Raw genomic sequence first — 23,565 nt, forward strand, 5'->3', positions numbered from 1 at the left:
TTGCTGTCTGAAATATCCACGTCACTCCCTATGTTTAGCACTCCCACATATAAAGCACACAAAGCCACTAGCACAATGATACAAATACATACTTATACAAACACACACACACATAATGATATGCCCCAATTCCTCTTGTCCTTGCTTCTTTCCTTTATACTCTGTTCACCCATTCCCATGATCATCCGTCTCTCTTTCTCTTTCCCCCTTTGGTTGAGTGTAAGAATGGATGCCTTGGCAGGCGACAGCTGGAATCTGATTCATACAGGAATGGAGGGAGGTAGGCAAGGCGAGAGAGATGGAGAGAACGAGAGGGGGATGAGAGGGATTGTCTGTAGGGCACAGTGATAAAGAGGAAACGCAGTCTCCCAGAGACTGCTGAGGATAGGGAAGAGAAGGGGGCCACACTCACTGATTGGTCCAAACAATCCCCGCCTAGCTTAGTCATGCCTCTGCTGATTGGTCCACAGCCATGCTTGCCAACAGCGCTCTTAGTCAATAACCTTTTCAGTGAAATTCTGCTTTGATGGCTGTGTATGTTAACATGCTAAAACCAACGAGATAAGAAAGCTATAAGTGCAGAAATATATATTATAAACGTATTCTCAGGAGATATATTTTCAAAGCTGAGTATATAGATCTTCTGTATTGGGGTGGGTGATATAGCTAAAAATGATGATTAGCTAAAAATTAGGTGATATAGCTAAAAATGATGAAAAAATTAACTATTTTTATACCTTTTAATCGTATTTGATGTCTTGTTATTTATATATATTTCTTTGAATATTTTTAAAAGAATCATAAATAATTGCAACCAAACAGCCATTGTAGCCAAGCTGATTCAAAAGTTTAATGTAAAAATGAAAACACTGAAATGCTCAATATTTTATGCAGTTTTCACATAATAAACACTAGGAAGAACAGTTATTAATGTGTATTTTTATGCAGCAATATAAAACATGGTAATGCATATATTTTACTACATACATTACTATAACATTTTGATTAAAAATACCACAAGACTGACACTGAAGGGAAGAAATTGTTGAATAAAGTTATTTTGTTTTCTTTGCGCACAAAACTTCTCGTAGCTTCATAAAATTACTGTTGAACCATTGATGTCACATGGACTGTTTTAAAGGGTTAGTTCACCCAAAGAAAAAAAATCTGTCATTAATTACTCACCCTCATGTCGTTCCAAACCAGTAAGAACTTTGTTCATCTTCGGAACACAAATACATTTTGATGGAATCTGAGAGCTCTCTGACCCTCCATAAACCGCAACGATATTACCACGATCAATGCACAGAAACGTAGCAAGGACATCGGTAAAATACTCCATGTGACATCAGTGGTTCAACCGTAATTTTACGAAGCTATGAGAAGACTTTTTGTGTGCAAATAAAACAATAATAACATAATAATTTATTCAACAGTTCTTCTCCCCGAGTTACAGTCACAATTACACAATTACGAGTTACAATTTTGGAGAGTATCCACTGAACTTAACGTAATCAGCGTTAGGTAGTTGCATTGCTGGCTATGAAGGCTTAGAAAGCTCTCAGATTTCATTGGAAATATTTTAATTTGTGTTCCAAAGATGAACTTTGAAGGTCTTAAGTGTTTGGAACGACATGAGGGTGAGTAATTAATTGGAGGAACTATCCCTTTACTAGCCAAATAAAAAAGCGCAAGAATGCAAATATCTGATACATTGCCTACCCCTTTTCTGTATAGATGCAGGCCTGAAAATAGGAACCCCTGAGAAATACAAAATGAAGGTTTCAAACTGCTATGTCAGCATGTGGGGCTGTAAAAAATCTCTCTCTCAGCAGTGTAATGTAGTGTACCTGGGCTGAAGCAGCAGGTAAAAGTGGGGGGCTGGGAGGCGGGGGGAACAAGGGACCTGATTCAGCCACAGTACCAGCTGTTCCTGCCTTCAGGGGACAGTTTCATTTCATGCTCCCTACTGAGTGTGCACTATATATGGCACTGAGGGGAGAATTCGTGTTTTCAGATTAGAAGATATGGAGTGGGCGACTCAGCGATTGATTGAGACACAGACCTTTTCAGTGAGCCATAGGGAGACAAAGAGTACAGCACTGTGTGGGTGAGAGAATGTGTCTCAGAGACAGCTTGTCTCTTTCTTGGATTGTGCGCCTGACAAATCAGGCAAAGTTTAGGACTGTGCCACGCTTATGTGATTTACCATACCAGTTATTATAAAAAGCTATAGTAAAAGCTATTAGCACAATAACACAACTTCTTTATTGCTTAATTATAAATCAGTGACTGTTCAAATATTTTTTATCACCCTCTTGACTTTAAACTGCTGTGTGAAGACTTGATGATGTACCATTCTCACGGATTGTCGAAGAGACAAATGGTCTAGTCTCCAATTGGACCATGAAGGGTCAAGGGTCAAATTGCTTGTTGTAATGACAAACAGTTAAACAAGGGTTGCAGCATGACAGATGTTTGTGCCCTGACACCATACTGTACTTTATCATCATCAGGCTTAGTTTAAAGTAGCTGCAAATTGAGATATATATAAAGGAAATGCTAATTAAGTTGTATTTTATGCCAACTGGGGTCCAGAGTGAGTAATTCTCTGAAAGACAGAAGAGTTATGTTAAGGGATATCTCTCTCTCTCTCTCTCTCTCTCTCTCTCTCTCTCTCTCCCTCTCCCTCTCCCTCTCCCTCTCCCTCTCCCTCTCCCTCTCCCTCTCGCTCTCGCTCTCGCTCTCTCTGTGTGTATATATATATATATATATATATATATATATATATATATATATATATATATATATATATATATATATTAGTATATGCAGTATATAACCTCTAAAATTGACAACTACTATCTCATAGTATCTTAATTCTCATATACATTTTAGTGGTTTAACCAAAAATGATTAAACATAAATTGAATCTGTGATGTTGTGAATGATCAGTCATTATCAAGTTAATTAATTTGATACACAGACTGTGAATAAAGGGTAAATATCAATGTTATGAATGGGAGTTGTGATTTTTGTCCTGTGCATACGATGGTTGGTTTGAGAGTGTTTGATGTTATACAGTTACGAGTTGTAAAACCTGTGTGACTGTCCTCTCATATATCATCCCAACACATAAACATACACTTCCATGCATGCCCTGAATGTCCAGCAGTAGTGTTTAGTGAAGAACCACAACAGAAGTTAATTGGAACAAGCATGCATGTAAATGCTGTGTACACACACACACATTTACCATCACGGACACACCCTCGCTTGTTCAACCTCAGACATGTTCAACGAATGTGTTTTGTGCCTCTCTATTCACTCCCATGAACACCCTCTCTCTCCACACATATAGTCACACAATCTATATATTCTTTCTCTGTGACTTGCACAAACACATTCAGCCCCTCATAACCTTCTGGTGGCAACTGTCCCTCAGGGTCACATGGCCACTAAGACAGGCATATAACAATGCCTTATTAACATTGTGAGCAGCCATCTCCTATTCTCCTAATCTCACATCCCACCAGAGGCAGAAACACACTCACACAAATGCACACAGGGAAAGATCAAATTATATCTTAACAAGAAGTTCACTAAAAAATATTGGTAACACTTTACAAAAAGGTCCCATTAGTTACCACTGAATAATACATTAATTAACATATGCTATTTAATAAAAATCTGTTTTAGTTGTTGCAATTGTTACAGTATTTATTGATCTTTGTTAACGTTAGTTATTAAAAATACACGTTTATTGTTAGTTGATGTTACCTCATGTCCATTAAATAATATGAACAGATGTGATTTGATTTTAATAATGTATTGGTAAACAATTTAGATTTTATTAATCTATCCCATATTCTGTTATATATATGTTGTAAATGCATATAGGCAATGCTAAATATAACATTATTATAAAAAAGTAAGTATCATTATAATAAATTATTATAATTTATTTTATCTCGGTTATCTGCATTTCATATTATATAAGTTTTTAACATGTTAGTCTATCTAATGAATGTAATAATCTGGAGGGAAAGAGAGAAATCTTCCACCTGCTCAACCTGAGCTTGTGATGTCCAGGTCAAACAGAAACTCAGCTGTGTTCTCTTCCTCTCTCTCTCTCTCTGCTCCCGTTTGCATATGTGTGATGATAATGGAAGAGCAGGCTACACTCCACCCGTCCCCACCCCACTCAAACCAGTCCAGCTGACTATTGACACTCCAAACATTTCCATAGCCTGCCTGCACATGGAAACACAGGAGGAAATACAGGGAGGAGGGAAAGAGCAGGGCACCACAGACTAGCATAATGTACACACTCACATATGTATATATAAATATAATGCGCACACACATATGATGTATAGTACTGTAAAGAAAGCTATAGTTCACATTGTATTAATGATTTATTCTATCCGGTGTGACTCATGTTTGCAATTGTGAACTACTCTAGTTGAGCTCTTTAAAGTCTTTATGGCAACTGTATAATCTCATGTGGCGTGACCGTATGGCTTAGACTAGTGTTTCTCAACCTTTTTTTGTCTATTGACTTCTATAATTCTTGTTCTAATAAACTAAGTGTGTGGATCTTGGTAGTTTCAGTAAACAAAGATCTGAATTCAATGAATAACAATGCCAGGATCGTTCTGTCCTTTAATGCCACTTTTGTGAAATATTGACACTGTTGTCCACATGCAGTTTACTGGCGCCTGTTATGAGTATGTGTATAGGTTCAAGCTTGTCATGTGTCTTGCTTGTGTTGTAAAGGTAAGTTTGTGTTGTGTATAGATGAGTGTGCACTTTACTACAATTACATGAAAGAGTGTGTGTGTGTGTGTGTGTGTGTGTGTGTGTGTGTGTGTAAGAGGTCTTGTTTCTCTTTGAGGCTCTGTGTTGCCTGCATACAAGCTACAGGCTGATAAATATTTGATGGAGCTTTAACCTGCTCTAAAAGTCAAGAAGTCTCAATTTTGCTGAGTCTGTTAATTCAAAATTGACCCGGTTTACTTTCCTAATACATGGTATTATTGTGAATGATTCAAATTAGTCCATTCCGGAATACAATGCATTTATTCCATTATGTACACTACCGTTCAAAAGTTTGGGGATCAGTAAGATTTACTTTTTGTTATTGGAAAGAAATGAATACTTTCATTCAGCAAGGATACATTACGTTTATTCAAAGTAAAAGTAAAGTCATATATAAAGCAGCACAACTGTTTTCAACATTGATAATAATAAGAATGCTTCTGGAGCACTAAATCAGTATATTAGAATTAATTTTGAAGGATCATGTTACACTGAAGATTGGAGTAATTACTGTTGAAAATTCAATTCTTTACCATCACAGGAATAAATAGCATTTTAAAATATACAGGTATTTTAAACTGTAATAATATTTCACAAAATTACTGTTTAACTGCTTGGTGAACATAAGAGACTTAAACAAAATACCAATCTCAAATTTTTAAATGGTGTGTACAGTTCATTATTCCAAAGACCAAAAATATGTATCTGCTTTCATCAAAATGTAGTAACTAGATCCACCTTTGAAACAACTTATTTCCTTTTGAGTGACATAATGAGGGCAACATGGGCCATTGGATAAGATCCAACGAAAAGCCAAAAAGCTATTTAGGTAGCATTTTAGGACAGATTATCAACTGTTTTTGCTTCAGGATCTAAATTTTCCCTTCGCCATCAGGTGGCTACCTAACACAATTTCAAACGTAAACATTTTTATTTATTTGGGTTGCACTAGTTTTTAGTGAGCTGTTTTGTTCAGGGGCTTTTAGGACGTGAATAATTTTTTCCCCACATGACATTAATTATTCGTAATTTACCATAGAGTTTGAATGGACACATGGCCTTTAAAGGGTTACTCCACTTCAAAATGAAATACACTTATAATTTACTGACTCTGATGCTTCACAAAATGTGTATGACTTTATTTAGATGAAAAAAACAAAGATTTTTTTTTAATTAATCCATTTCTATGGCATGAATTGATGTCTTCTAATATGAAATGATAGCTTTATGTACAACCCGAATTCCGGAAATGTTGGGATGTTTTTTAAATTTGAATAAAATGAAAACTAAAAGACTTTCAAATCACATTAGCCAATATTTTATTCACAATAGAACATAGAGAACATAAATGTTTAAACGGAGAAATTTTACACTTTCATCCACTAAATAAGCTAATTTCAAATTTGATGCCTGCTACAGGTCTCAAAAATGTTGGCACGGGGGCAACAAAGGGAAATTTTGAAAAGATTCAGCTGGGAGAACATCTAGCAACTAATTAAGTTAATTGATATCAGGTCTGTAACATGATTAGCTATAAAAGGGATGTCTTAGAGAGGCAGAGTCTCTCAGAAGTAAAGATGGGCAGAGGCTCTCCAATCTGTGAAAGAGTGCGTAAAAAGATTGTGGAATAATTTAAAAACAATGTTCCTCAATATCAAATTGCAAAGGCTTTGCAAATCTCATCATCTACAGTGCATAACATCATCAAAAGATTCAGAGAAACAGGAGAAATCTCTGCGCGTAAGGGACAAGGCCGAAGACCTTTGTTGGATGCCCATGGTCTTTGGGCCCTCAGATGACACTGCATCACTCCTTGACATGATTCTGTCATTGACATTACTAAATGGGCCCAGGAATACTTCCAGAAACTACTGTTGGTAAACACAATCCGCCGTGCCTTCTACAGATGCCAACTAAAGCTCTATCATGCAAAAAGGAAGCCATATGTGAACATTGTCCAGAAGCGCCGTCGTGTCCAACAGCTTCGTAGTAGAAGAGTCTGGGTGCTGAATTGGCCTGCCTGGAGTCCAGATCTTTCACCTATAGAGAACATTTGGCGCATCATTAAAAGAAAAATAGGTCAAAGACAACCACAAACTCTTCGGCAGCTGGAAACCTATATCAGGCAAGAATGGGACCAAATTCCAACACCAAAACTCCAGAAACTCATAACCTCGATGCCCAGACGTCTTCAAACTGTTTTGAAAAGAAGAGGAGATGCTACACGAAGGTAAACATGCCCCCATCCCAACTATTTTGAGACCTGTAGCAGACATTAAATTTGAAATGAGCTCATTTTGTGCATAAAATTAAAAAAATTATTTAAAAAGTTTAAACATTTGTTATGTTATCTATGTTCTATTGTGAATAAAATATTGTCTCATGTTATTTGAAATGCTTTTAGTTCTCATTTTATTCAAACTTAAAAAACGTCCCAACATTTCCGGAATTCGGGTTGTAAGAAAAATACATATATTTTAAACGTATTTAACTATAAACCATCACTTCTGGCCAACATGTGTTTCATAACGTGCTGGCGTTTACATCAAGCGTGGCATTTTCGAAGCCTTTTTTTAAAAATAGGTACCAGGTGTGTGGCATGAGGATAGCATTCCAATTTAACTCCATTATGGTGTAGTACTGTCACATTTCATGTTTCAATTGATGCATCAAATCCCGCCCTAGATTTCGTTCCCGTTTTAACATCCTGTTTCACTTACAAATACGTCACAGATGAAAGTAAAATGAGTTGCGAATACCAATTCATTTTGAAAACAACAATATGAGAATGGGAATGTGGAAAAGAATAAGAGTTAATATTATAAAGGCTAACATTAATTTGATATTCTGATCTAAGATGATTTGTAGATGCAGTTTTGTTTTTGTGTACACAAGTACTGAACTGGTTCTCACATTGTGCCATTGTCATATGACTCAAACGTGTGTTACACGTTTGCACTTGAGTTTTATCTTAAGTGCAAATCAAGGATATTGTTTGCCGCCTTTGTGTAAAGATTCTGCGTGCCAAATAATCTGGTTTGACTTCTAATGAGCACCACTGAGACTAATTACTGGATATTACATGAATAACTTGGTATTGTTTCCTCTATTCATTATTCAGAAATATCAACAAAGTGATCAAAATTTTGCTCCATTTATCTCCAACCTCCTTTGGTTTCATGTTTCTCTGTTCATCATTTCACTCCTCCCTCAGTTCTGATTCTGGAGCCTCTGGAGAGAGATGACCTGAACGGGAAGACTCTGAAGATCACAGACTTTGGGCTTGCTCGGGAATGGCATCGCACCACCAAGATGAGTGCAGCGGGCACGTATGCCTGGATGGCTCCAGAGGTCATCAAGGTGTCTCTGTTCTCCAAAAGCAGCGATGTGTGGAGGTGAGCTTCCGTCCTCCTCTGGACTATCTTTTGCGGCCGAACTAAAGGTTTTGTGGCTGATTATGGTCTTTTTCGTGTCAGTTTTGGAGTGTTACTCTGGGAGCTGCTGACTGGTGAGGTGCCATACCGTGAAATCGATGCTTTGGCTGTGGCCTATGGAGTTGCCATGAACAAGTTGACCCTTCCCATCCCCTCCACCTGCCCAGAGGCCTTTGCACAGCTGCTGGGAGGTAAGAATAGTTATGGTTGAACCACATGAAACATTGACCTGTGAGATATCCACTCTTTATTTCATAGCATCATTATTTATCTGTCTCTCTCTCTCTGTAGAGTGTTGGTGTTCTAACCCACATGGACGTCCTTGTTTTGGAAGTATCTTGAAAAGGCTGGTGGACATTGAGCAATCAGCCATGTTTCAGATGCCCCTCGAGTCTTTCCATTCCCTGCAGGAAGACTGGAGGCTGGAGATCCAGCAGATGTTTGATGAATTGCGAGCAAAAGAGAAGGTTAGGATCATAAACTGATGTTCGTTTTATATTTAATACAACTCAAGGAGAAAGTACGAGTGGCAAGTGGTGAGCTTCTGAAATCTGAAAAAATATATTTATATATATATATTTTTATTTTTGCTTTATTTCTGTACTATCAATTAGCAACAATACCAAATTTTCATTTTAAATTATATTTTTTTACATTTAAAAAGAATGATGAAATATTTTTTTTTTTACTATAATAGTTGTTTTATAAAGTATAAAGTTTGAGGTTGGTAGGATGTTTTAATGATTTCTCTTATTCTCACCAAAGGCTGCATTTATTCAATCAAAATACAGTAAAAACAGTCATATTTTCAAAATATTAACTTTAACTGTTGAAAATTTAATTATAAAACTTTTTTTTTTAAATGACAATGTTTAAGAAATCATTCTAAAATGCTGATTTGGTGCTCAAGAAAATTGTCTAATTATTATCAATGTTGAAAACATCGCTCAATATTTTTGTAGAAATCATGCTTTGTTTTTCTCAGTACTTTTTGATGAATAGAAAGTTCAAAAGGATAGTATTTATTTGAAATTTAAAGAAAATTTTGAAACAATGTAAACGTTCTTACTCTCACCTTTGATAAATTTAAGTAACAGAACAATAAAATAAAAACGTACTAACCCCAAACATTTGAATGGTATTGTACATTTACAGATAGATATTTTATAAATTTAGGATCTAATAAAGATCTGAAGAGTACAACTAACTACAATGTATGTTTACACACAAGTATTGTGAGCCAAAGAGAGCCTTATGCGTGGGAAAATTGAATCAGCTACGCTTAGGGAAATTACACTTGCAACAACATTATAAGCAATAACTTGCAGGCTTAGTGGATTAGTGGTCTAAATAATCGCCTGTTCATTAGGAGTTGCGATCCTGGGAGGAAGCTCTGGCGCGGGCAGCTGAGGAGCAGAGGGAGCAAGAGGAGCATCTGAGGAGGCGTGAGCAGGAGTTAGCCGAAAGGGAGATCGACATTGTGGAGAGAGAGCTCAACATCATCATCCATCAGATGTATCAAGAGAAGCCCCACGTGAAAAAACGCAAAGGCCACTTCAAAAAGAGCAGACTGCTCAAACTCGGCAGGGACAGCAACTGCATCAGTCTACCATCTGGTGGGTGGAATGGGAACATACACTACCGGTCAAAAGTTTGGAATAATTGTTTAATGCTGTTCTTTTGAAGCTGCATTTATATGTTTGTGGTGCGATTTGAATACACTCAAAATAGTCATATTGTGAAATTTTAATTACAATTACAACTGTTTTATATTTTATATAATTTATTCCTGCGATGGCAAAGCTGAGTTTTCAGCAGCACTTGATCCTTCAGAAATCATTCTGATAAGCTGATTTGCTGCTCAAGAAACATTTTGTATTATATCTGCTGCCCAACATTTTGTGGAAACTAATCAGTCAATGCCTTAATTCAGCAAGGATGCATTTCATTGATGAAAAGTGACAGGACAGTAAAGACAAAAGCTTTTATTTCAAATAAATGCTGCTTTTTCTATGATAATAAGAACCATTATTAATAATTAAGAACCAGTAATAATAATTGAGTGCCAAATCAATATATTAGAATGATTTCTGATCATGTGACACTTAAGACTGGAGTAACTCAGCTTTGCATCACAGGAATAAATTACATCATAAAATATATTGCAATAGAAAACATTTTAAATTGTATTAATATTTCACAACATTGCTGGTTCTACTGTATTTTAATCAAATAATTGGAGCCTTGCTGAGCATAAGAGACTTATTTAGTATAATTTTAATTATTCCAAACTTTTGACCAGCATTGCATTATGTACATTTATAATAAAAGGATTTTTTCCCCTAATCAAATTAGTGTTATTGTCCAGTAAAATGTTTTATCATACAAGGGTATGAAAACAAACTGAAATCTGAAGAGTCCAGCCAATATACCCTTAAATTCTATTTAATTATATGTAGAATCATATTCTGTAAGTCCCTGACAGCATCTGTCTGTTTTAGGTTTTGAACATAAGATCACGGTGCAAGCGTCACCCAGCGTGGACAAGAGGAAAGCTCAGGGTAGTGAAAGCACCACTCCTCCAGCCAGCCCAGGAGTCATTCCTCGCCTCAGAGCCATACGCCGTAAGTCAATGTGTAAATATTTTGTTTTTATATAGGAGAATAAATAAGGACCAGAGTACATTGCTGGAGTAGCTTAGTACATATTGATGTACGCTTGCATTGCCTTGTGCCAAGAATCAATACCTCTTAAAAGAGCTGAATGTGTCTGTGAAGTGTGTCTGAGACTGTCTTAGCTTACATACTTGTGTTTCTATGTAATTCATACTTTATGCTGAGTTAGGTAGCAATATGTTGTATGCAAAAACAGATAAAATTGAATATTTTCTGAAATGTGTTTGTATTGCTGTGTGGTCTAGTGACGCCCAGTGATGGAAGGAAGACGTGGGGCCGGACGGCAGTGTGTAAGAAAGAGGACCTAGGGACCAAGAAGAAAGGCCGAACATGGGGGCCCAGCTCCACACATCAGCGCGAGAGAGTCGGTGGAGAGGACAGGTAGACCAAAAAAATATACCTTTAAAGAAGTTGTATTTTTTTTTTTATGTAACTAGTTATTTTATATTTATTTACTTTATTTATTTAGTTATTTATTTGCTGTAGAAGTCCTCTTAGGGCTCGTTTCCACTGAGCGGTACGGTTTTGTGCAGTACGGTACGGTACGCAATTATGTCCGTTTCCATTGTCAGAAGTTGTGAATGGTACCAAAATAGTGAACCGTACCGTAACACTTTTTTGGTACCCTTTCGTTGAGGTACCTAGCACAGCAAAGAAGAAAAACTCACTGCAGAAGTTGATTGGTTTACTAGAATCGTCAGTTGTGCGTGATACAAAGGGATAAAGCTTCTCCTTCACTCTTTCTGCTCTGCTGTGTTCTGCTTGTTACATCAGAGTGCGCAAACACACACAAAAAATATAACAGTGTATTTTGTACTTTTATATTTTCACTCAGACAATAACCGTTTCTCAATATGTGTTCTTGTCTGTTCTTGTGGACTTTTGAAACGTCATTGCCCAAAAAAACGCATAATTTTCAAAATATTACTGTTATTCTGTCATGAAATGTGGTTTTAAGAGTTTTTCAGTTGTTTAAAACTAAAATCTGTGGTTTATTTATAAAGATATAGCTCCTATTTGAAAATTTGCTATGCCGATTTCTAAGCTCCAGGCGATCACCGGGTTCTCCGTGCTCATGTATCAGCTTCGAGCAGCCTTTCGCATGGCTAGTCCTTCCAACATTTGCTGCTGGCTCTGATGTCTCTGTAGCGATTAAACGAGAATCAATTCGTTTTGTGTATATTTAACAGGCATTCGTGGTCTCATGAATCTATTATTTGCTCCTGGTCATATTGTTTTGACTGAGCATAAAGTTTAACTTGAACTATTTTAAAGTTGAATTATTTTGAACTTTAGTAAGTAAGTAACTTACAGCGCTGACTTTGTAGCAAACGTTTGACTGTGAATTGTTTGCTTATGTCTTTATTTCCTCTTATATAAGCCTCTTATACTTTGTACTTATACCTTTATAATGGCTATTATTGTTCATTAAAACTGACATAAAAGAGGCAAAAATGTGTTTATTGTCGCACTTTATTGTCGCACTTTATTGTCGATCGCTACTTTCCAGCATACTCCACGCCTATAAAGTAAAGGGTACTGTTGGCAGTGGAAGCACAAGCCTGATCAGGGTTACCCGTACCGAATCGTACTGTACTGAACTGTAATGTACCGCTCAGTGGAAATGAGGCATTATAATGCTTTTTAATTATTTATTAATATTGTTATTTTAATGTTTATGTGCCAAAAATTTGTATACATTTTTTTAATGACTCTAGGGGGAATATATATATATATATATATATATATATATATATATATATATATATATATATATATATATATATATATATATATATATATATATATATATATATCTATGTTACGGGGCGGATCCATTTGCAAGGCTTTTATTCAGGGATGAGGTCATTAAACAGACAAGATTCAGATAATGGCAAACAGGTAAAACACAGGCAAGACAAAGAGTAATCCTAGGACAACCGTGGATCTTCAATCAGCAAACGATATCTAGAGGCTAGACAAGAGGGGTATCTGTAAACGTGAGCAAAAGTCCAGGCGAGGAGCAAACACAGTCCGAAACAGCAAGCAAAGGGTAAATCCAAATTACGTGGCCAAGAATCAGGAACTAGGAAATATGGAAACACAACGAGACTAAACTAGACTATAACTAGGAATTAAGACACAATGGCTCCGTAAAGTGCTATCACTAGGAGAGCGATAAACGCAGACAATACTCGGCGATCTGAATGAGGAAGTCAATGGCTTAAGTAGCATGTCTGATGGGAATCAGCTGTGCAATCAATGCATTCAGCTGTGTGTGTGTCATCAGTGCAATGAATGATGGGAACTGTAGTCTGGGGTGAAGTGCCACAGTAGTGTAGTGCAAGAGTCCATGTGGTGAGCGGGTGACCTCTGGTGGTAAGTGAACGAGTTCATAAACCGGATTTGTGACTATATATATATATATATATATATATATATATATATATATATATATATATATATGTATATATGTATGTGTGTGTGTGTGTGTGTGTGTGTGTGTGTGTGTGTGTGTGTGTGTGTGTGTGTGTGTGTGTGTGTGTGTAAGGCATGTGACAGTATCAAATTTTCATGTTGCGATAATTGCCAAAGCTTTTATCACAGTATACAGTCTTATCCCAAAATTGAAAAAAGTAGCAAAATGTGTTGAAATAATACAGTATAACAGGTTTAATAACTTTTTTGAACATTTAAAGGATTAGTTCACTTTTAAAAAAACTTTTGCTGATAATTTACTCACCCCCATGTCATCCAAGATGTCCATGTCTTTCTTTCTTCAGTCGAAAAGAAATTAAGGTTTTTGATGAAAACATTTCTCCATATAATGGACTTCAATGGGACCCAAACGGTTCAAGGTCCAAATGACAGTTTCAGTGCAGCTTCAAAGGGCTTTAAACGATACCAGACGATGAATAAGGGTCTTATCTAGCGAAACGATCGGTCATTTCAAAAATAAATAAAAAAGTTTTTAAGTTTTATAAACACAAATGCTCGCCTTGCTCTGTTCTGTGATGCGTGTTCATGACGTCACGTAATACGCAATTACGTTTAAAAGGTCACGGTTGAGGTAGGCGGAAGTACCGAGTCAGTAGGCTTTTTAATATTAAAACACCCAGGATACGCACACGAAATGGGCATTTTAAACGATAAACTGACACAAAGACATTTGAATATGTGTATATGGTCCTCCTTCCGCACATTTGTAAACACTGACTCGGTACTTCCGCCTAAGTCAACCGTGACCTTTTCCACGTAATTGCGTATTACGTGACGTCATGAACGCGCATCACAGAACAGAGCAAGGCGAGCATTTGTGCTTATAAAACTTAAACTTTTTTATTTATTTTTGAAATGACCGATCGTTTCGCTAGATAAGACCCTTATTCATCGTCTGGTATCGTTTAAAGCCCTTTGAAGCTGCACTGAAACTGTCATTTGGACCTTGAACCGTTTGGGTCCCATTGAAGTCCATTATATGGAGAAATGTTTTCATCAAAAACCTTAATTTCTTTTCGACTGAAGAAAGAAAGACATGGACATCTTGGATGACATGGGGGTGAGTAAATTATCAGCAAAAGTTTTTTTAAAAGTGAACTAATCCTTTAAATACTGTACAATAAAGCAATACAGAAAAAAATATAAATTAAACATGTTTCAAACATTAAACTGCAAAAGAATTATAGGTAACACTTTACAATAAGGTGTCATTAGTTAACCTTAGTTAATGCATTAACATTATCAATGAGCAGTAGCTACATTTGTTACAGAAGTTATTGTTCTTTGTTAAAAACATTACAACTGTTAGTTCACGGTCGGGTCCATAATTTAATACAGTTATTATATATATATATATATATATAATTTGTATAATTACATTCAAGCTGATCCCCTTTTTTAGGTTAAAGTCACTTGGGGAGGCTAAGGTGTGGTCCTCCAGCGCTCCAAATCTGGGGAAGTCCCCAAAACATGCTCCTATGACAGCTGGATTCTCAAGCCTAAATGAAATGGGTGAGTCTGAGTCCCATTCTGCTTATAGACCTATTATGAACCTGCCTCTGATTTGAACATTATGACCCAACACAGTACATCAAAAACAGATATCAACTGAAATGATAGGACGCTTACGATCTGTTTCTCTTTATTCATTATTAATTCACTACCCTTATCTTCTGTGTAGAGGAGCACTGTGAGTTTGACGACAGCTCCCCGGGATGCCTGGCTCCTGAGCTGGGCAGTAATGGAGCGATGGAGGAGGTGGGTTTAGGATCAGCAGGAGTAGGGCCAGGAATGGGCTCACAGGATTCAGTTCGGCGCTGCAGCCAGAGGAAAAAGAGTGACCTGCTCTTGCTGGGCTGTGCCTCCGTACTGGCCGCTGTGGGCCTGGGCTCTGACATCTTCCAGCTGAGACGACAACAGGTACACATTATGAGGAACTGGGAAAGTGGAAAAGAAAAGAAAAGTAAGGAACAGAAGAAAAGAGGCTTAATAGGAGGGTTGAGTAGTGTTTTTTCAGTACATTTTTTATGAATGTATTATCATAAGCAAGACTACAAATATTGATGATTACTTTGTATTAATGGTTACACTTTATTTTAAGGTGTCCTTGGTACAGTGTAATTATACATTTAAGTACTGAGTAATATTAATTAACTACATGTTCTTACAATATGGTTAGGGTTAAGATTAGGGTTTGGCTTAGGGTTACTTGCATGTAATTATGCATAATTTATTGTTATTATAATAGTAAATTATGTAAAAGGACACCTTAAAATAAAGTGTTACCCATTTAACATGTAATTGCACTACTTATGTGAATTAATATTTGTAATTTAATATTTAAATGAATAATAGTTTCACAAAGTATAATCATTGAGTAATTAATAAATAATTTGAATGATTTGGGCTTTCATATGTGAGTAATTACATTTTTATATATACTACTACTATAATATATAGTTTTATATACTAAATTTTTATACATTTTATATACTACTTATATAATAAAATAGAATATTTATTTTGCAAGAAAATATTTTTCACACTACTAAAATGTTCTTTTGATTTTTTTGTAGTAATTCTCATTTTGTTTTATATATTTATTGCTATATATTATATTATTATTTGACCTTATTGTTGAAGTAATGTGATGTTATTCATCCATGTATGTTGAGATGAGTCAAGATGAGCAGGACCAGCGAGAGGAGCAGAGGACGAAGAAGGAGGGTTTGTTCCAGCGCACAGGCCGATTCAGATGCAGTACCTCTCCACCCAGCCGGACACTGTCACTCTCCCTGTCCCACAACCGCCATCACGACTCCACCCTGCCCATCATGGACCCGTCTCCTTCCGTTACCCTCCTCTCTTTGTCCTCCCTCTCTGACTGCAACTCCACCAAGTCCCTGTTGCCCTCTGATCCTGATGACTTTGCCCCGACCCCTAGTAGTGATCACCCGGTGGTCTCTCCCGCACCGTCATTAAACCCTCTGCTGGACCTGAGGGCGGAGAGCTTCAAACGAGAGCCCAATCAGTCCCTCACACCCACCCATGTCTCTGCAGCTATGGCATTAAACCGTGGGCACCGCCGCACACCCTCCGATGGGGCCATCCGTCCTCGAGCGCAGACGGTCGTGGGGCATCGGCGCACCCCCTCTGATGGGAGTATGCCCTTCTCCCCCGCACAAGCCCCAACCATTACACCATATACAGGTACAACATCATTGGGTGAATCTCTGTCGAAACATTTGCATTCATATCTTATCATAATCTTATATTCAATCGTAACTTGCATGATTCCATATTTAACTAATTTTTCCATGATGTGTAAAGTACTTTATTAAAAAAAAGTAAAATATATCTATTTTTTATTTAGTAAATGTCACAACAACATAAAAGACAATATTTTAGAACCAATAGGATTTATTTTAACTTTTTTTGTAATTCCCATTAATCTTAATAGTGTTTCTCACAAAGATCAATAAGATTACTGATTTATTTATTTATTATAAGTTGCTTTTTTTGGTTATATGATATTTTGTGTAGGCAATATTTTAAAATGAGTCATATTTGTTCTAACTTATTGCATTTGTGTATGCTTAGTAGTGATTATATTTTATTCCAGGATATTTTATTCCTTATATATATATATATATATAATGTTGCTGTTTAAACTATTTAAAATAATACATGATTTGTTGCATACTATAGTAATGAGAATTATTTTTTTTCAGTATTGATTTTCATATTGTTATTAATGTAGTTTTTCTTTGTTTTTGTATAGTTTTCTATAGTTTTTTTTTGTATTTCAGTATATGTAATATTGTCCATAATATTTATATTATATATATAATATTTTAATATATATTTTTTTAAATAATGTAATCATGTTTTATTTTCATATTGAAGTGCATAAATTTTAAATATATACTTTTAAATGTGCTTTATGAAAATAATAATCACAGTGAGTGCAAAAAATCTTAATGGTATTAAATGTAAGCCTCAGGATGAAAATACAATCTTTCATGTGTCTTGATTTTTGGATAAAATATGATTTAATCATATGGTTAATATCTTGTTTGTGAATTATAATTTTACTTAAAGAGTCCTTCATGTTGTTCATATGTTCTCCTCCAGGATCTCGTGAAACTCTTGACATTCCACGCCTGCCTGACCCGTCTATGGTGTACCCCTCAGCCCATCGGCGCAAACCTCCTCCTTCCATCCCTGTGCCAGAGCCAGAGCCAGAGAGCCATACAGGCACACTCGAGCGTCCCAAAACCCTCGAGTTCGCTCCTCGCCCCCGACCCACCCTGGCTCGGGTGCGTCCGGACCCCTGGAAACTATCATCTCTGTCCCAGACGCTCAGTTCATCTCCAGGTAGCAGCTGCGACAGTCTACTGGGCTCGGGTGACAGCGGGGTGAGCGCTGGAGTGGGTGTTGCCCATCAAAGCCTTCTCGACATGGACATGGAAGGCCAGAGCCAGGACAGCACCATCCCCCTGTGCGGAAAACACCCACAGGCCACTCTATGTGGACAAAATTTCTTATAGAAAGACTTCTGTCCCCCACCCTGAACCAGCACTCTGTGGTCGTCGTAAGAGGTTTGCCCCATGATCCCATCAGACTACATTCTCTGCCAGCTCTGATGGAACAGCTGCCCTCTGCAGTAGCTAGACAGACGCCTTCTGGACAGGTTAAGAGATAAATGACCTTGATTTGTTTATCTCAGCCTGTCTGCAGTGACTCATTCGCTGAGTTTAATGGGCCTCATTACGGCTGCGATCGGTTGGTTAAACAGCGGCCTGTAGAGAGCAGGAGAGGGCAGTCTAACTACTGTAGGTCTGTGACGTTTCTTGTTTGTCCATATCTCTGTTACCATAGGGCCAGTCTCTCTCGCTGCTTCTTCTTCATCATGGTCTCCATGGGTACAACCTGTTTTTTGGCCTGGAAAAAAAACGACGAACACCCCTCCAGTGTGTACATTATAAAGTTCAGCGACGTTTTCTGTATTTACATTCAGGAGAAGTGTGTATGCAGTTAATTGCAATGACACAAGGAGCTCTCTTGAGAGTTGCATTCATTGTAATATATTGATACAATATAAAAATAGGTGTACCATAAGAATTTTATATTTTCTTTTTTTGAAAAAAAAGACTACATCTCAAACTACTCTCTGCATGACCTAATCAGAATGTGAGAGCAGTCCAAACATGAAAAGATACATGAGCAGATGCTTTCTCTCCATGTGTGGAAGTACTTGGCACTTTCCAAGGATAGGGCACACGTTTTTAAAGCATTAGAGCCATAAATATCATGTTTTTGGTGAACTTATGAAAAGCAGCTAATAAAAAAAAAAAGAAAAAGAAAAAAAAAACTTCAAATGTTTGTATTCCCCTTAAAATGGGAATTTTGGCCCATCCCACAACTTTTTGATGTATCCAACAAATATAATGCTAAATTATACACATTATACATAAATTGATATTCAAAATAATGACTACAAAAGACTACCTGTCTCACATTCTGTGTACAACCCTGCATAATGTAATACACATAAGCAAAAAATCTAATTGCATGTTCTCAAATTACACTTGACCAGCTCAACTTTCAACCGTTACCTATGGTATTAAAGAAAAAATCATATTTGTGTTTAATTTATGGGAGATAAGTGCATGGAAGTAACTACAACTCACCGTATCTGCCCCTATTGATAGCCCCATTAGCAACACTTTTCTTCTTTTTTTTTTTTTTTTTATTTGACATATTTCATCATATTTCATTTATTTTGATGTTTATTGCAAGAAAATAACTAAATTAAATGAACCAGGTAAACTCTATATAAACCCTATTTAGTGATTCCAAATCAATTCTACACTAGTGTTCAAAATTTTGGGTTTGGAAAAAATAGTTTTGTTTTTGAATGAAGTCTCTTATGTTCACCAAGGCTGCATTGATTTGATAAAATAAAAATAATAATTACAAATAATTGTTTTTATATGAATATGTTTTAAAATGTCATTTATTCATGTGACGCAGCGGTGAATTTTCAGCAGCCATTACTCCAGTCTTCACTGTCACATGATTTTTCAGAAATCAACAAAAACATTTCTTAGTATCAATGTTAAAAACAGTTGTGTTGCATAATATTTCAAAAGAACTTTTTTAACAATGTAAAAGTATTTACTGTCCCTTTTGATCTACTTAATGCATCCTTGCTGAATAAAAGTATTAATTTCTTTAATAAAAAAAAATAAAAAAAAGTACTGGCCCAAACTTTTGAACAGGAGTATACAGCATATGTCCCAAATTTTGGTAGCATAGTTGCAAATCTTACAGGAAAGGAATAAAACACTTTAGTTTGACCTCCTGCGGTCAAGATTTTTTGAAGGTTAAGCTTTTGTACCCTATTCTTGGAAAGTGCTTGATGATGTCCATCTGACTAAAACTGGATGAGTAAGCCCCTATTCCACTCATTCTGTTCAAGAGTGTTTCAAGTGAAAACCATTTACTTCCCCCTCTCGTCATAAACTCATCTGAAAAGCCTCTGTTCTCCTCAAAACAATGTCAGCTCCTGTAAGGAGCATCTTGAGAAGAGAGGTTTTTGTAACAATTGGCAATAAAAAGCAAACATGTACTACCTGTTTTTTATGTACCAGACAGACACTTCCTTAACTCCTTAAAGTGATGTTCTTCCTCCAACTACTGAACAATTCAACTGAAGAGAAAGGAACGGTATGTATACACCAGTTCTGACCATGCGTCACCACAGAGAGCATTGTGAAGGACACTGTCATGTCAGGGCACATGTGATGAGATCCTTAATGACGTTACACTTGTGCAGGAAATACAGGATGTTCTTTTGGCGGACTGAATGATGCTGAGAAACGCACACTGGAGGGTTTTCAAATGTGTTGTGCTGAACCATTAAACCTGGTAGTAGACAGTATTTTTTTTGACTGTCCACCAATGAGTATGCCTGTTATGTGAGTGTGTGTGAGCGGACGGGTGTGTGTGCATGTGGTTTGTGTTTTTATTGTTATCATTTGTATGGGGTAACTCTCTGTGCAGGGGTTGAACAAACCCACCCCCTTATTTCCTGTGTGAGGAACACTAAGAGTATTTATTAAAATAATTGTTACAAGCGGTAATGTGTTGGTTTTGATACTAAATACTGTCTTGTGTTTTCACAATGTCCTGTAAAAAGATGATTATTATTAGTAGTAGTAGTAATATATCATTTAAAATAATTTGCTAAGTATTTGTTTATTTACTTAGCAACCAAAACTGTTGCATTTATGCTTAAGCTTTTAACTTAAATGTTTTTTACGATAAAAACAAATCAGTCCACGAATAATTTTTACTTTTCAGCAGCACAAGTCTTATTGCAGATCTGTTGTGGTGAGGATTTGTTTCTTTCCAAAAATGTGAAAGCATCTAAGCCCAATCCATCGTTTTATTCCCATAAACAACAAACCGAGACCGATATATTTAAAAAAACAAAAATGGACACTAGATGTCGACAAAGTCCCGCAGAGCAATTATTACGCGATGGATTCCTAGAGTGAATGTTGTTTTGTGCTTTTATGTTCAGGTAGGCACAAAAATAACAGCTTTATTATCACTTCCGCTTGCTTTTTATAAAATAAAAATAATATCGTAAACTCTCAAAGCAAAACCAAAGAAACATGTTATAAATTAGCTTTAAGGGCATAGCTGTGGACAATAGCATGATATAAGCAGAGCAGCACGTGACACTGGTCTGTTTACATCAGCGATTGTTCTCTGAGGACAATGAGAAGACTCCACAGAGAGAAATAAGTATATGGTAACAAAAAAAAGTGAAAAAATAATTTAATAAACTGGAAATATTTCATTATAATCCATACCTTCAAACTGCTCGATAAAGGTACTGGCTGTAAATGCTAAAAACTGAGCCCGACTGCCTCCAGTGCAGTAGGTATAAAAAGCTGACCAAAACTAGTTTCAGACAATAAAGCATACCGTTGACTACACATGTATGTAGTATCTACACACGCTCAAACACTGACATAGCTTTGCTCTTGACTGAAAGCAGCAGCAGCCTCTGTTCTTCCAGACGCCAGCCAGTTACTTAGCAACCACACTTCACTTCCATGGCGATGCTATAAAAAGCAACAACAAATAAAAAAAGGGAAGATGGTGGACATGACAAATATATGAGGGAGTCAAAAGATCATATTTTGACCTCCACATGTACAGTACACACAGTATTAGATTATTTTCTGATTGATTTAATAATGTTATTTTAAGCATTATAACAAATGCTTCTCTTTTTCCTTCTAATTCCTATACAAACTGGCCACCCCTAACTAATCATTATCCCTTTTTCTGATATTACAAGTGATTTTGCCAGTGTAACATTATGCAATTTATTATCTTGCTCTACTCTAATTTTTTTGGTCACACTTCTCGCCAATAATAAACCATGTACGACTTTTAGCTCCTAATTTGCTGCTTATTAATAGTTAGTAAGGTAGTTGTTAAGTTTAGGGAATGGGTAGGATTAGGGATGTAGAATATAGTCATGCAGAATTCTTTATATTTACTCATCATAAACAGACAATATGTTCATAATAGGTGTGCTAATAAGCCACTAGTTAATAGTGAGACTTGGTATCTGTGTTACTGATTTTCTTTCCTATTTTATTCAGGTGTGTGCATTTTTGTGTTTTTCTTTCACCTTTTACATTTACAGCCCTGGATGTCATTATGGAAGGTAGTCAGTGGTGACAGACACACCATGTCCCACTGAGAAAGAGAGAGAGAGGGAGGAGGGAGAGACCGGCCACTGTTACAGTTCAGAATCTGTGGAGGATTCAAACAAACACTGAATCTCTGGATGCTTGGCTGCTGGTGCTCAGCGATGAGAAGGGAGAAATCTAATGGCACGGATGCAACACCACGACAAAAAACAATAAAACCCTGCCCAAAACACAATAGAAAATGTAATGGATTTAATGGTTCTAATGGGAATTGTATTGGTTTTAATGGAAACTATAATGGTGTCTACTGGTATGTGATGGATTCTATTGGTGGGATGTTAAATCATATTGGAAAAATGCCCAAAACACACTACAAAAAGGAATTTTGCAATGGTTTTACTGGAAAAAGCTAATGGTTTATAATGGTATTTTAATGAAAACCATTATAATTTCTGTGATGGTTTCTATTGAGCTTCTATTGTTTTTTTTTGGCAGGGTTGTGCACATTAAATGAATAGTTCACCCAAATATTAACGTCCTGGCATCATTTACTCACCCTCATGTTGTTCCAATTGTCAAGCTCCGAAATGGATAAAAAATACCATAAAAGTAGTCAATATGACTCAAGCACCGTATTGTAAGCCTTCGGATAGTTTTGTGAAAGGAGCCATTCAACATTTTAGTTTTTATTTCTCATTCATGCTTTTGTGCATTCAAACATTTCAGCAAAGCTCAAAGCTATGGTAAAAATCTAAATAAAGTGCACGAGTCACTGCAGCATGCATAAAACAATTTTTTTTTTAAAAACTCACTGAGCACCAAACTTGAGCACCACATTTTTAGAATGGCATATCACGTGCGAGATGCAAAGACGATCGAAGACGTTTTATGTTTTCATTTGTTTTCATTTGAGCACTGTGTCTGCTAGATCAAAGTGTACAATCCTGAGGTCCAATGTTCTGCAGAGTGCAGCTCCAACCAGCTCCAACACACTTGCCTGGAAGTTTCTAGTGAATTTTAAGACCTTGATTACTTCGGTTCAGGTGTGTTTAATTAGGGTTAGAACTAAACTCTGCAGGTGAGCTTTGAGAGATAGAAGTACAGTATTGTCATGGATTGTTTCTAATTAATATTTTTATAAAAAACAAAAACTTGTGCAAAAGGAACAACTGAATTTTAGGATTTCCATATTAAATGACATTAAATTTTGCATTAAAAACAAACAATAATACTCTTACAGTTTTTCTTTTTAAACTTTATTTGTAGACTTCAAATACCAATCGATAGTGCATTCCTGGACTTGCAGGTAAACATAACCAGTACGCAGGTCTTCTGATGTCCGGTGGAAGTATGTACAGTACTTCCCAAAGAGGCAATGAATGACCGCAGTAATGT

General features: G+C 36.4%; 1 protein-coding gene across 1 annotated transcript in view; it reads left to right on the plus strand.

Annotated features, from left to right (window-relative positions):
• The window catches only part of LOC306888158 (mitogen-activated protein kinase kinase kinase 10-like), a 31,363-nt gene extending 12,588 nt beyond the window's left edge, over nucleotides 1-18,775 (plus strand). The window contains exons 2-11 of the mRNA XM_079446320.1: nucleotides 8,036-8,216; nucleotides 8,298-8,446; nucleotides 8,547-8,722; nucleotides 9,625-9,871; nucleotides 10,757-10,879; nucleotides 11,176-11,311; nucleotides 14,832-14,941; nucleotides 15,111-15,349; nucleotides 16,105-16,639; nucleotides 17,564-18,775. Coding sequence (XP_079302446.1) covers nucleotides 8,036-8,216; nucleotides 8,298-8,446; nucleotides 8,547-8,722; nucleotides 9,625-9,871; nucleotides 10,757-10,879; nucleotides 11,176-11,311; nucleotides 14,832-14,941; nucleotides 15,111-15,349; nucleotides 16,105-16,639; nucleotides 17,564-17,979 — 2,312 coding nt within the window. The 3' untranslated portion in view covers nucleotides 17,980-18,775. The remainder of the gene's footprint in view (nucleotides 1-8,035; nucleotides 8,217-8,297; nucleotides 8,447-8,546; nucleotides 8,723-9,624; nucleotides 9,872-10,756; nucleotides 10,880-11,175; nucleotides 11,312-14,831; nucleotides 14,942-15,110; nucleotides 15,350-16,104; nucleotides 16,640-17,563) is intronic.
• Nucleotides 18,776-23,565: the final 4,790 nt, after the last annotated feature.

The sequence above is a fragment of the Barbus barbus genome (assembly GCF_936440315.1).
Source record: "Barbus barbus genome assembly, chromosome: 22".
Lineage (NCBI taxonomy): Eukaryota > Metazoa > Chordata > Actinopteri > Cypriniformes > Cyprinidae > Barbus > Barbus barbus.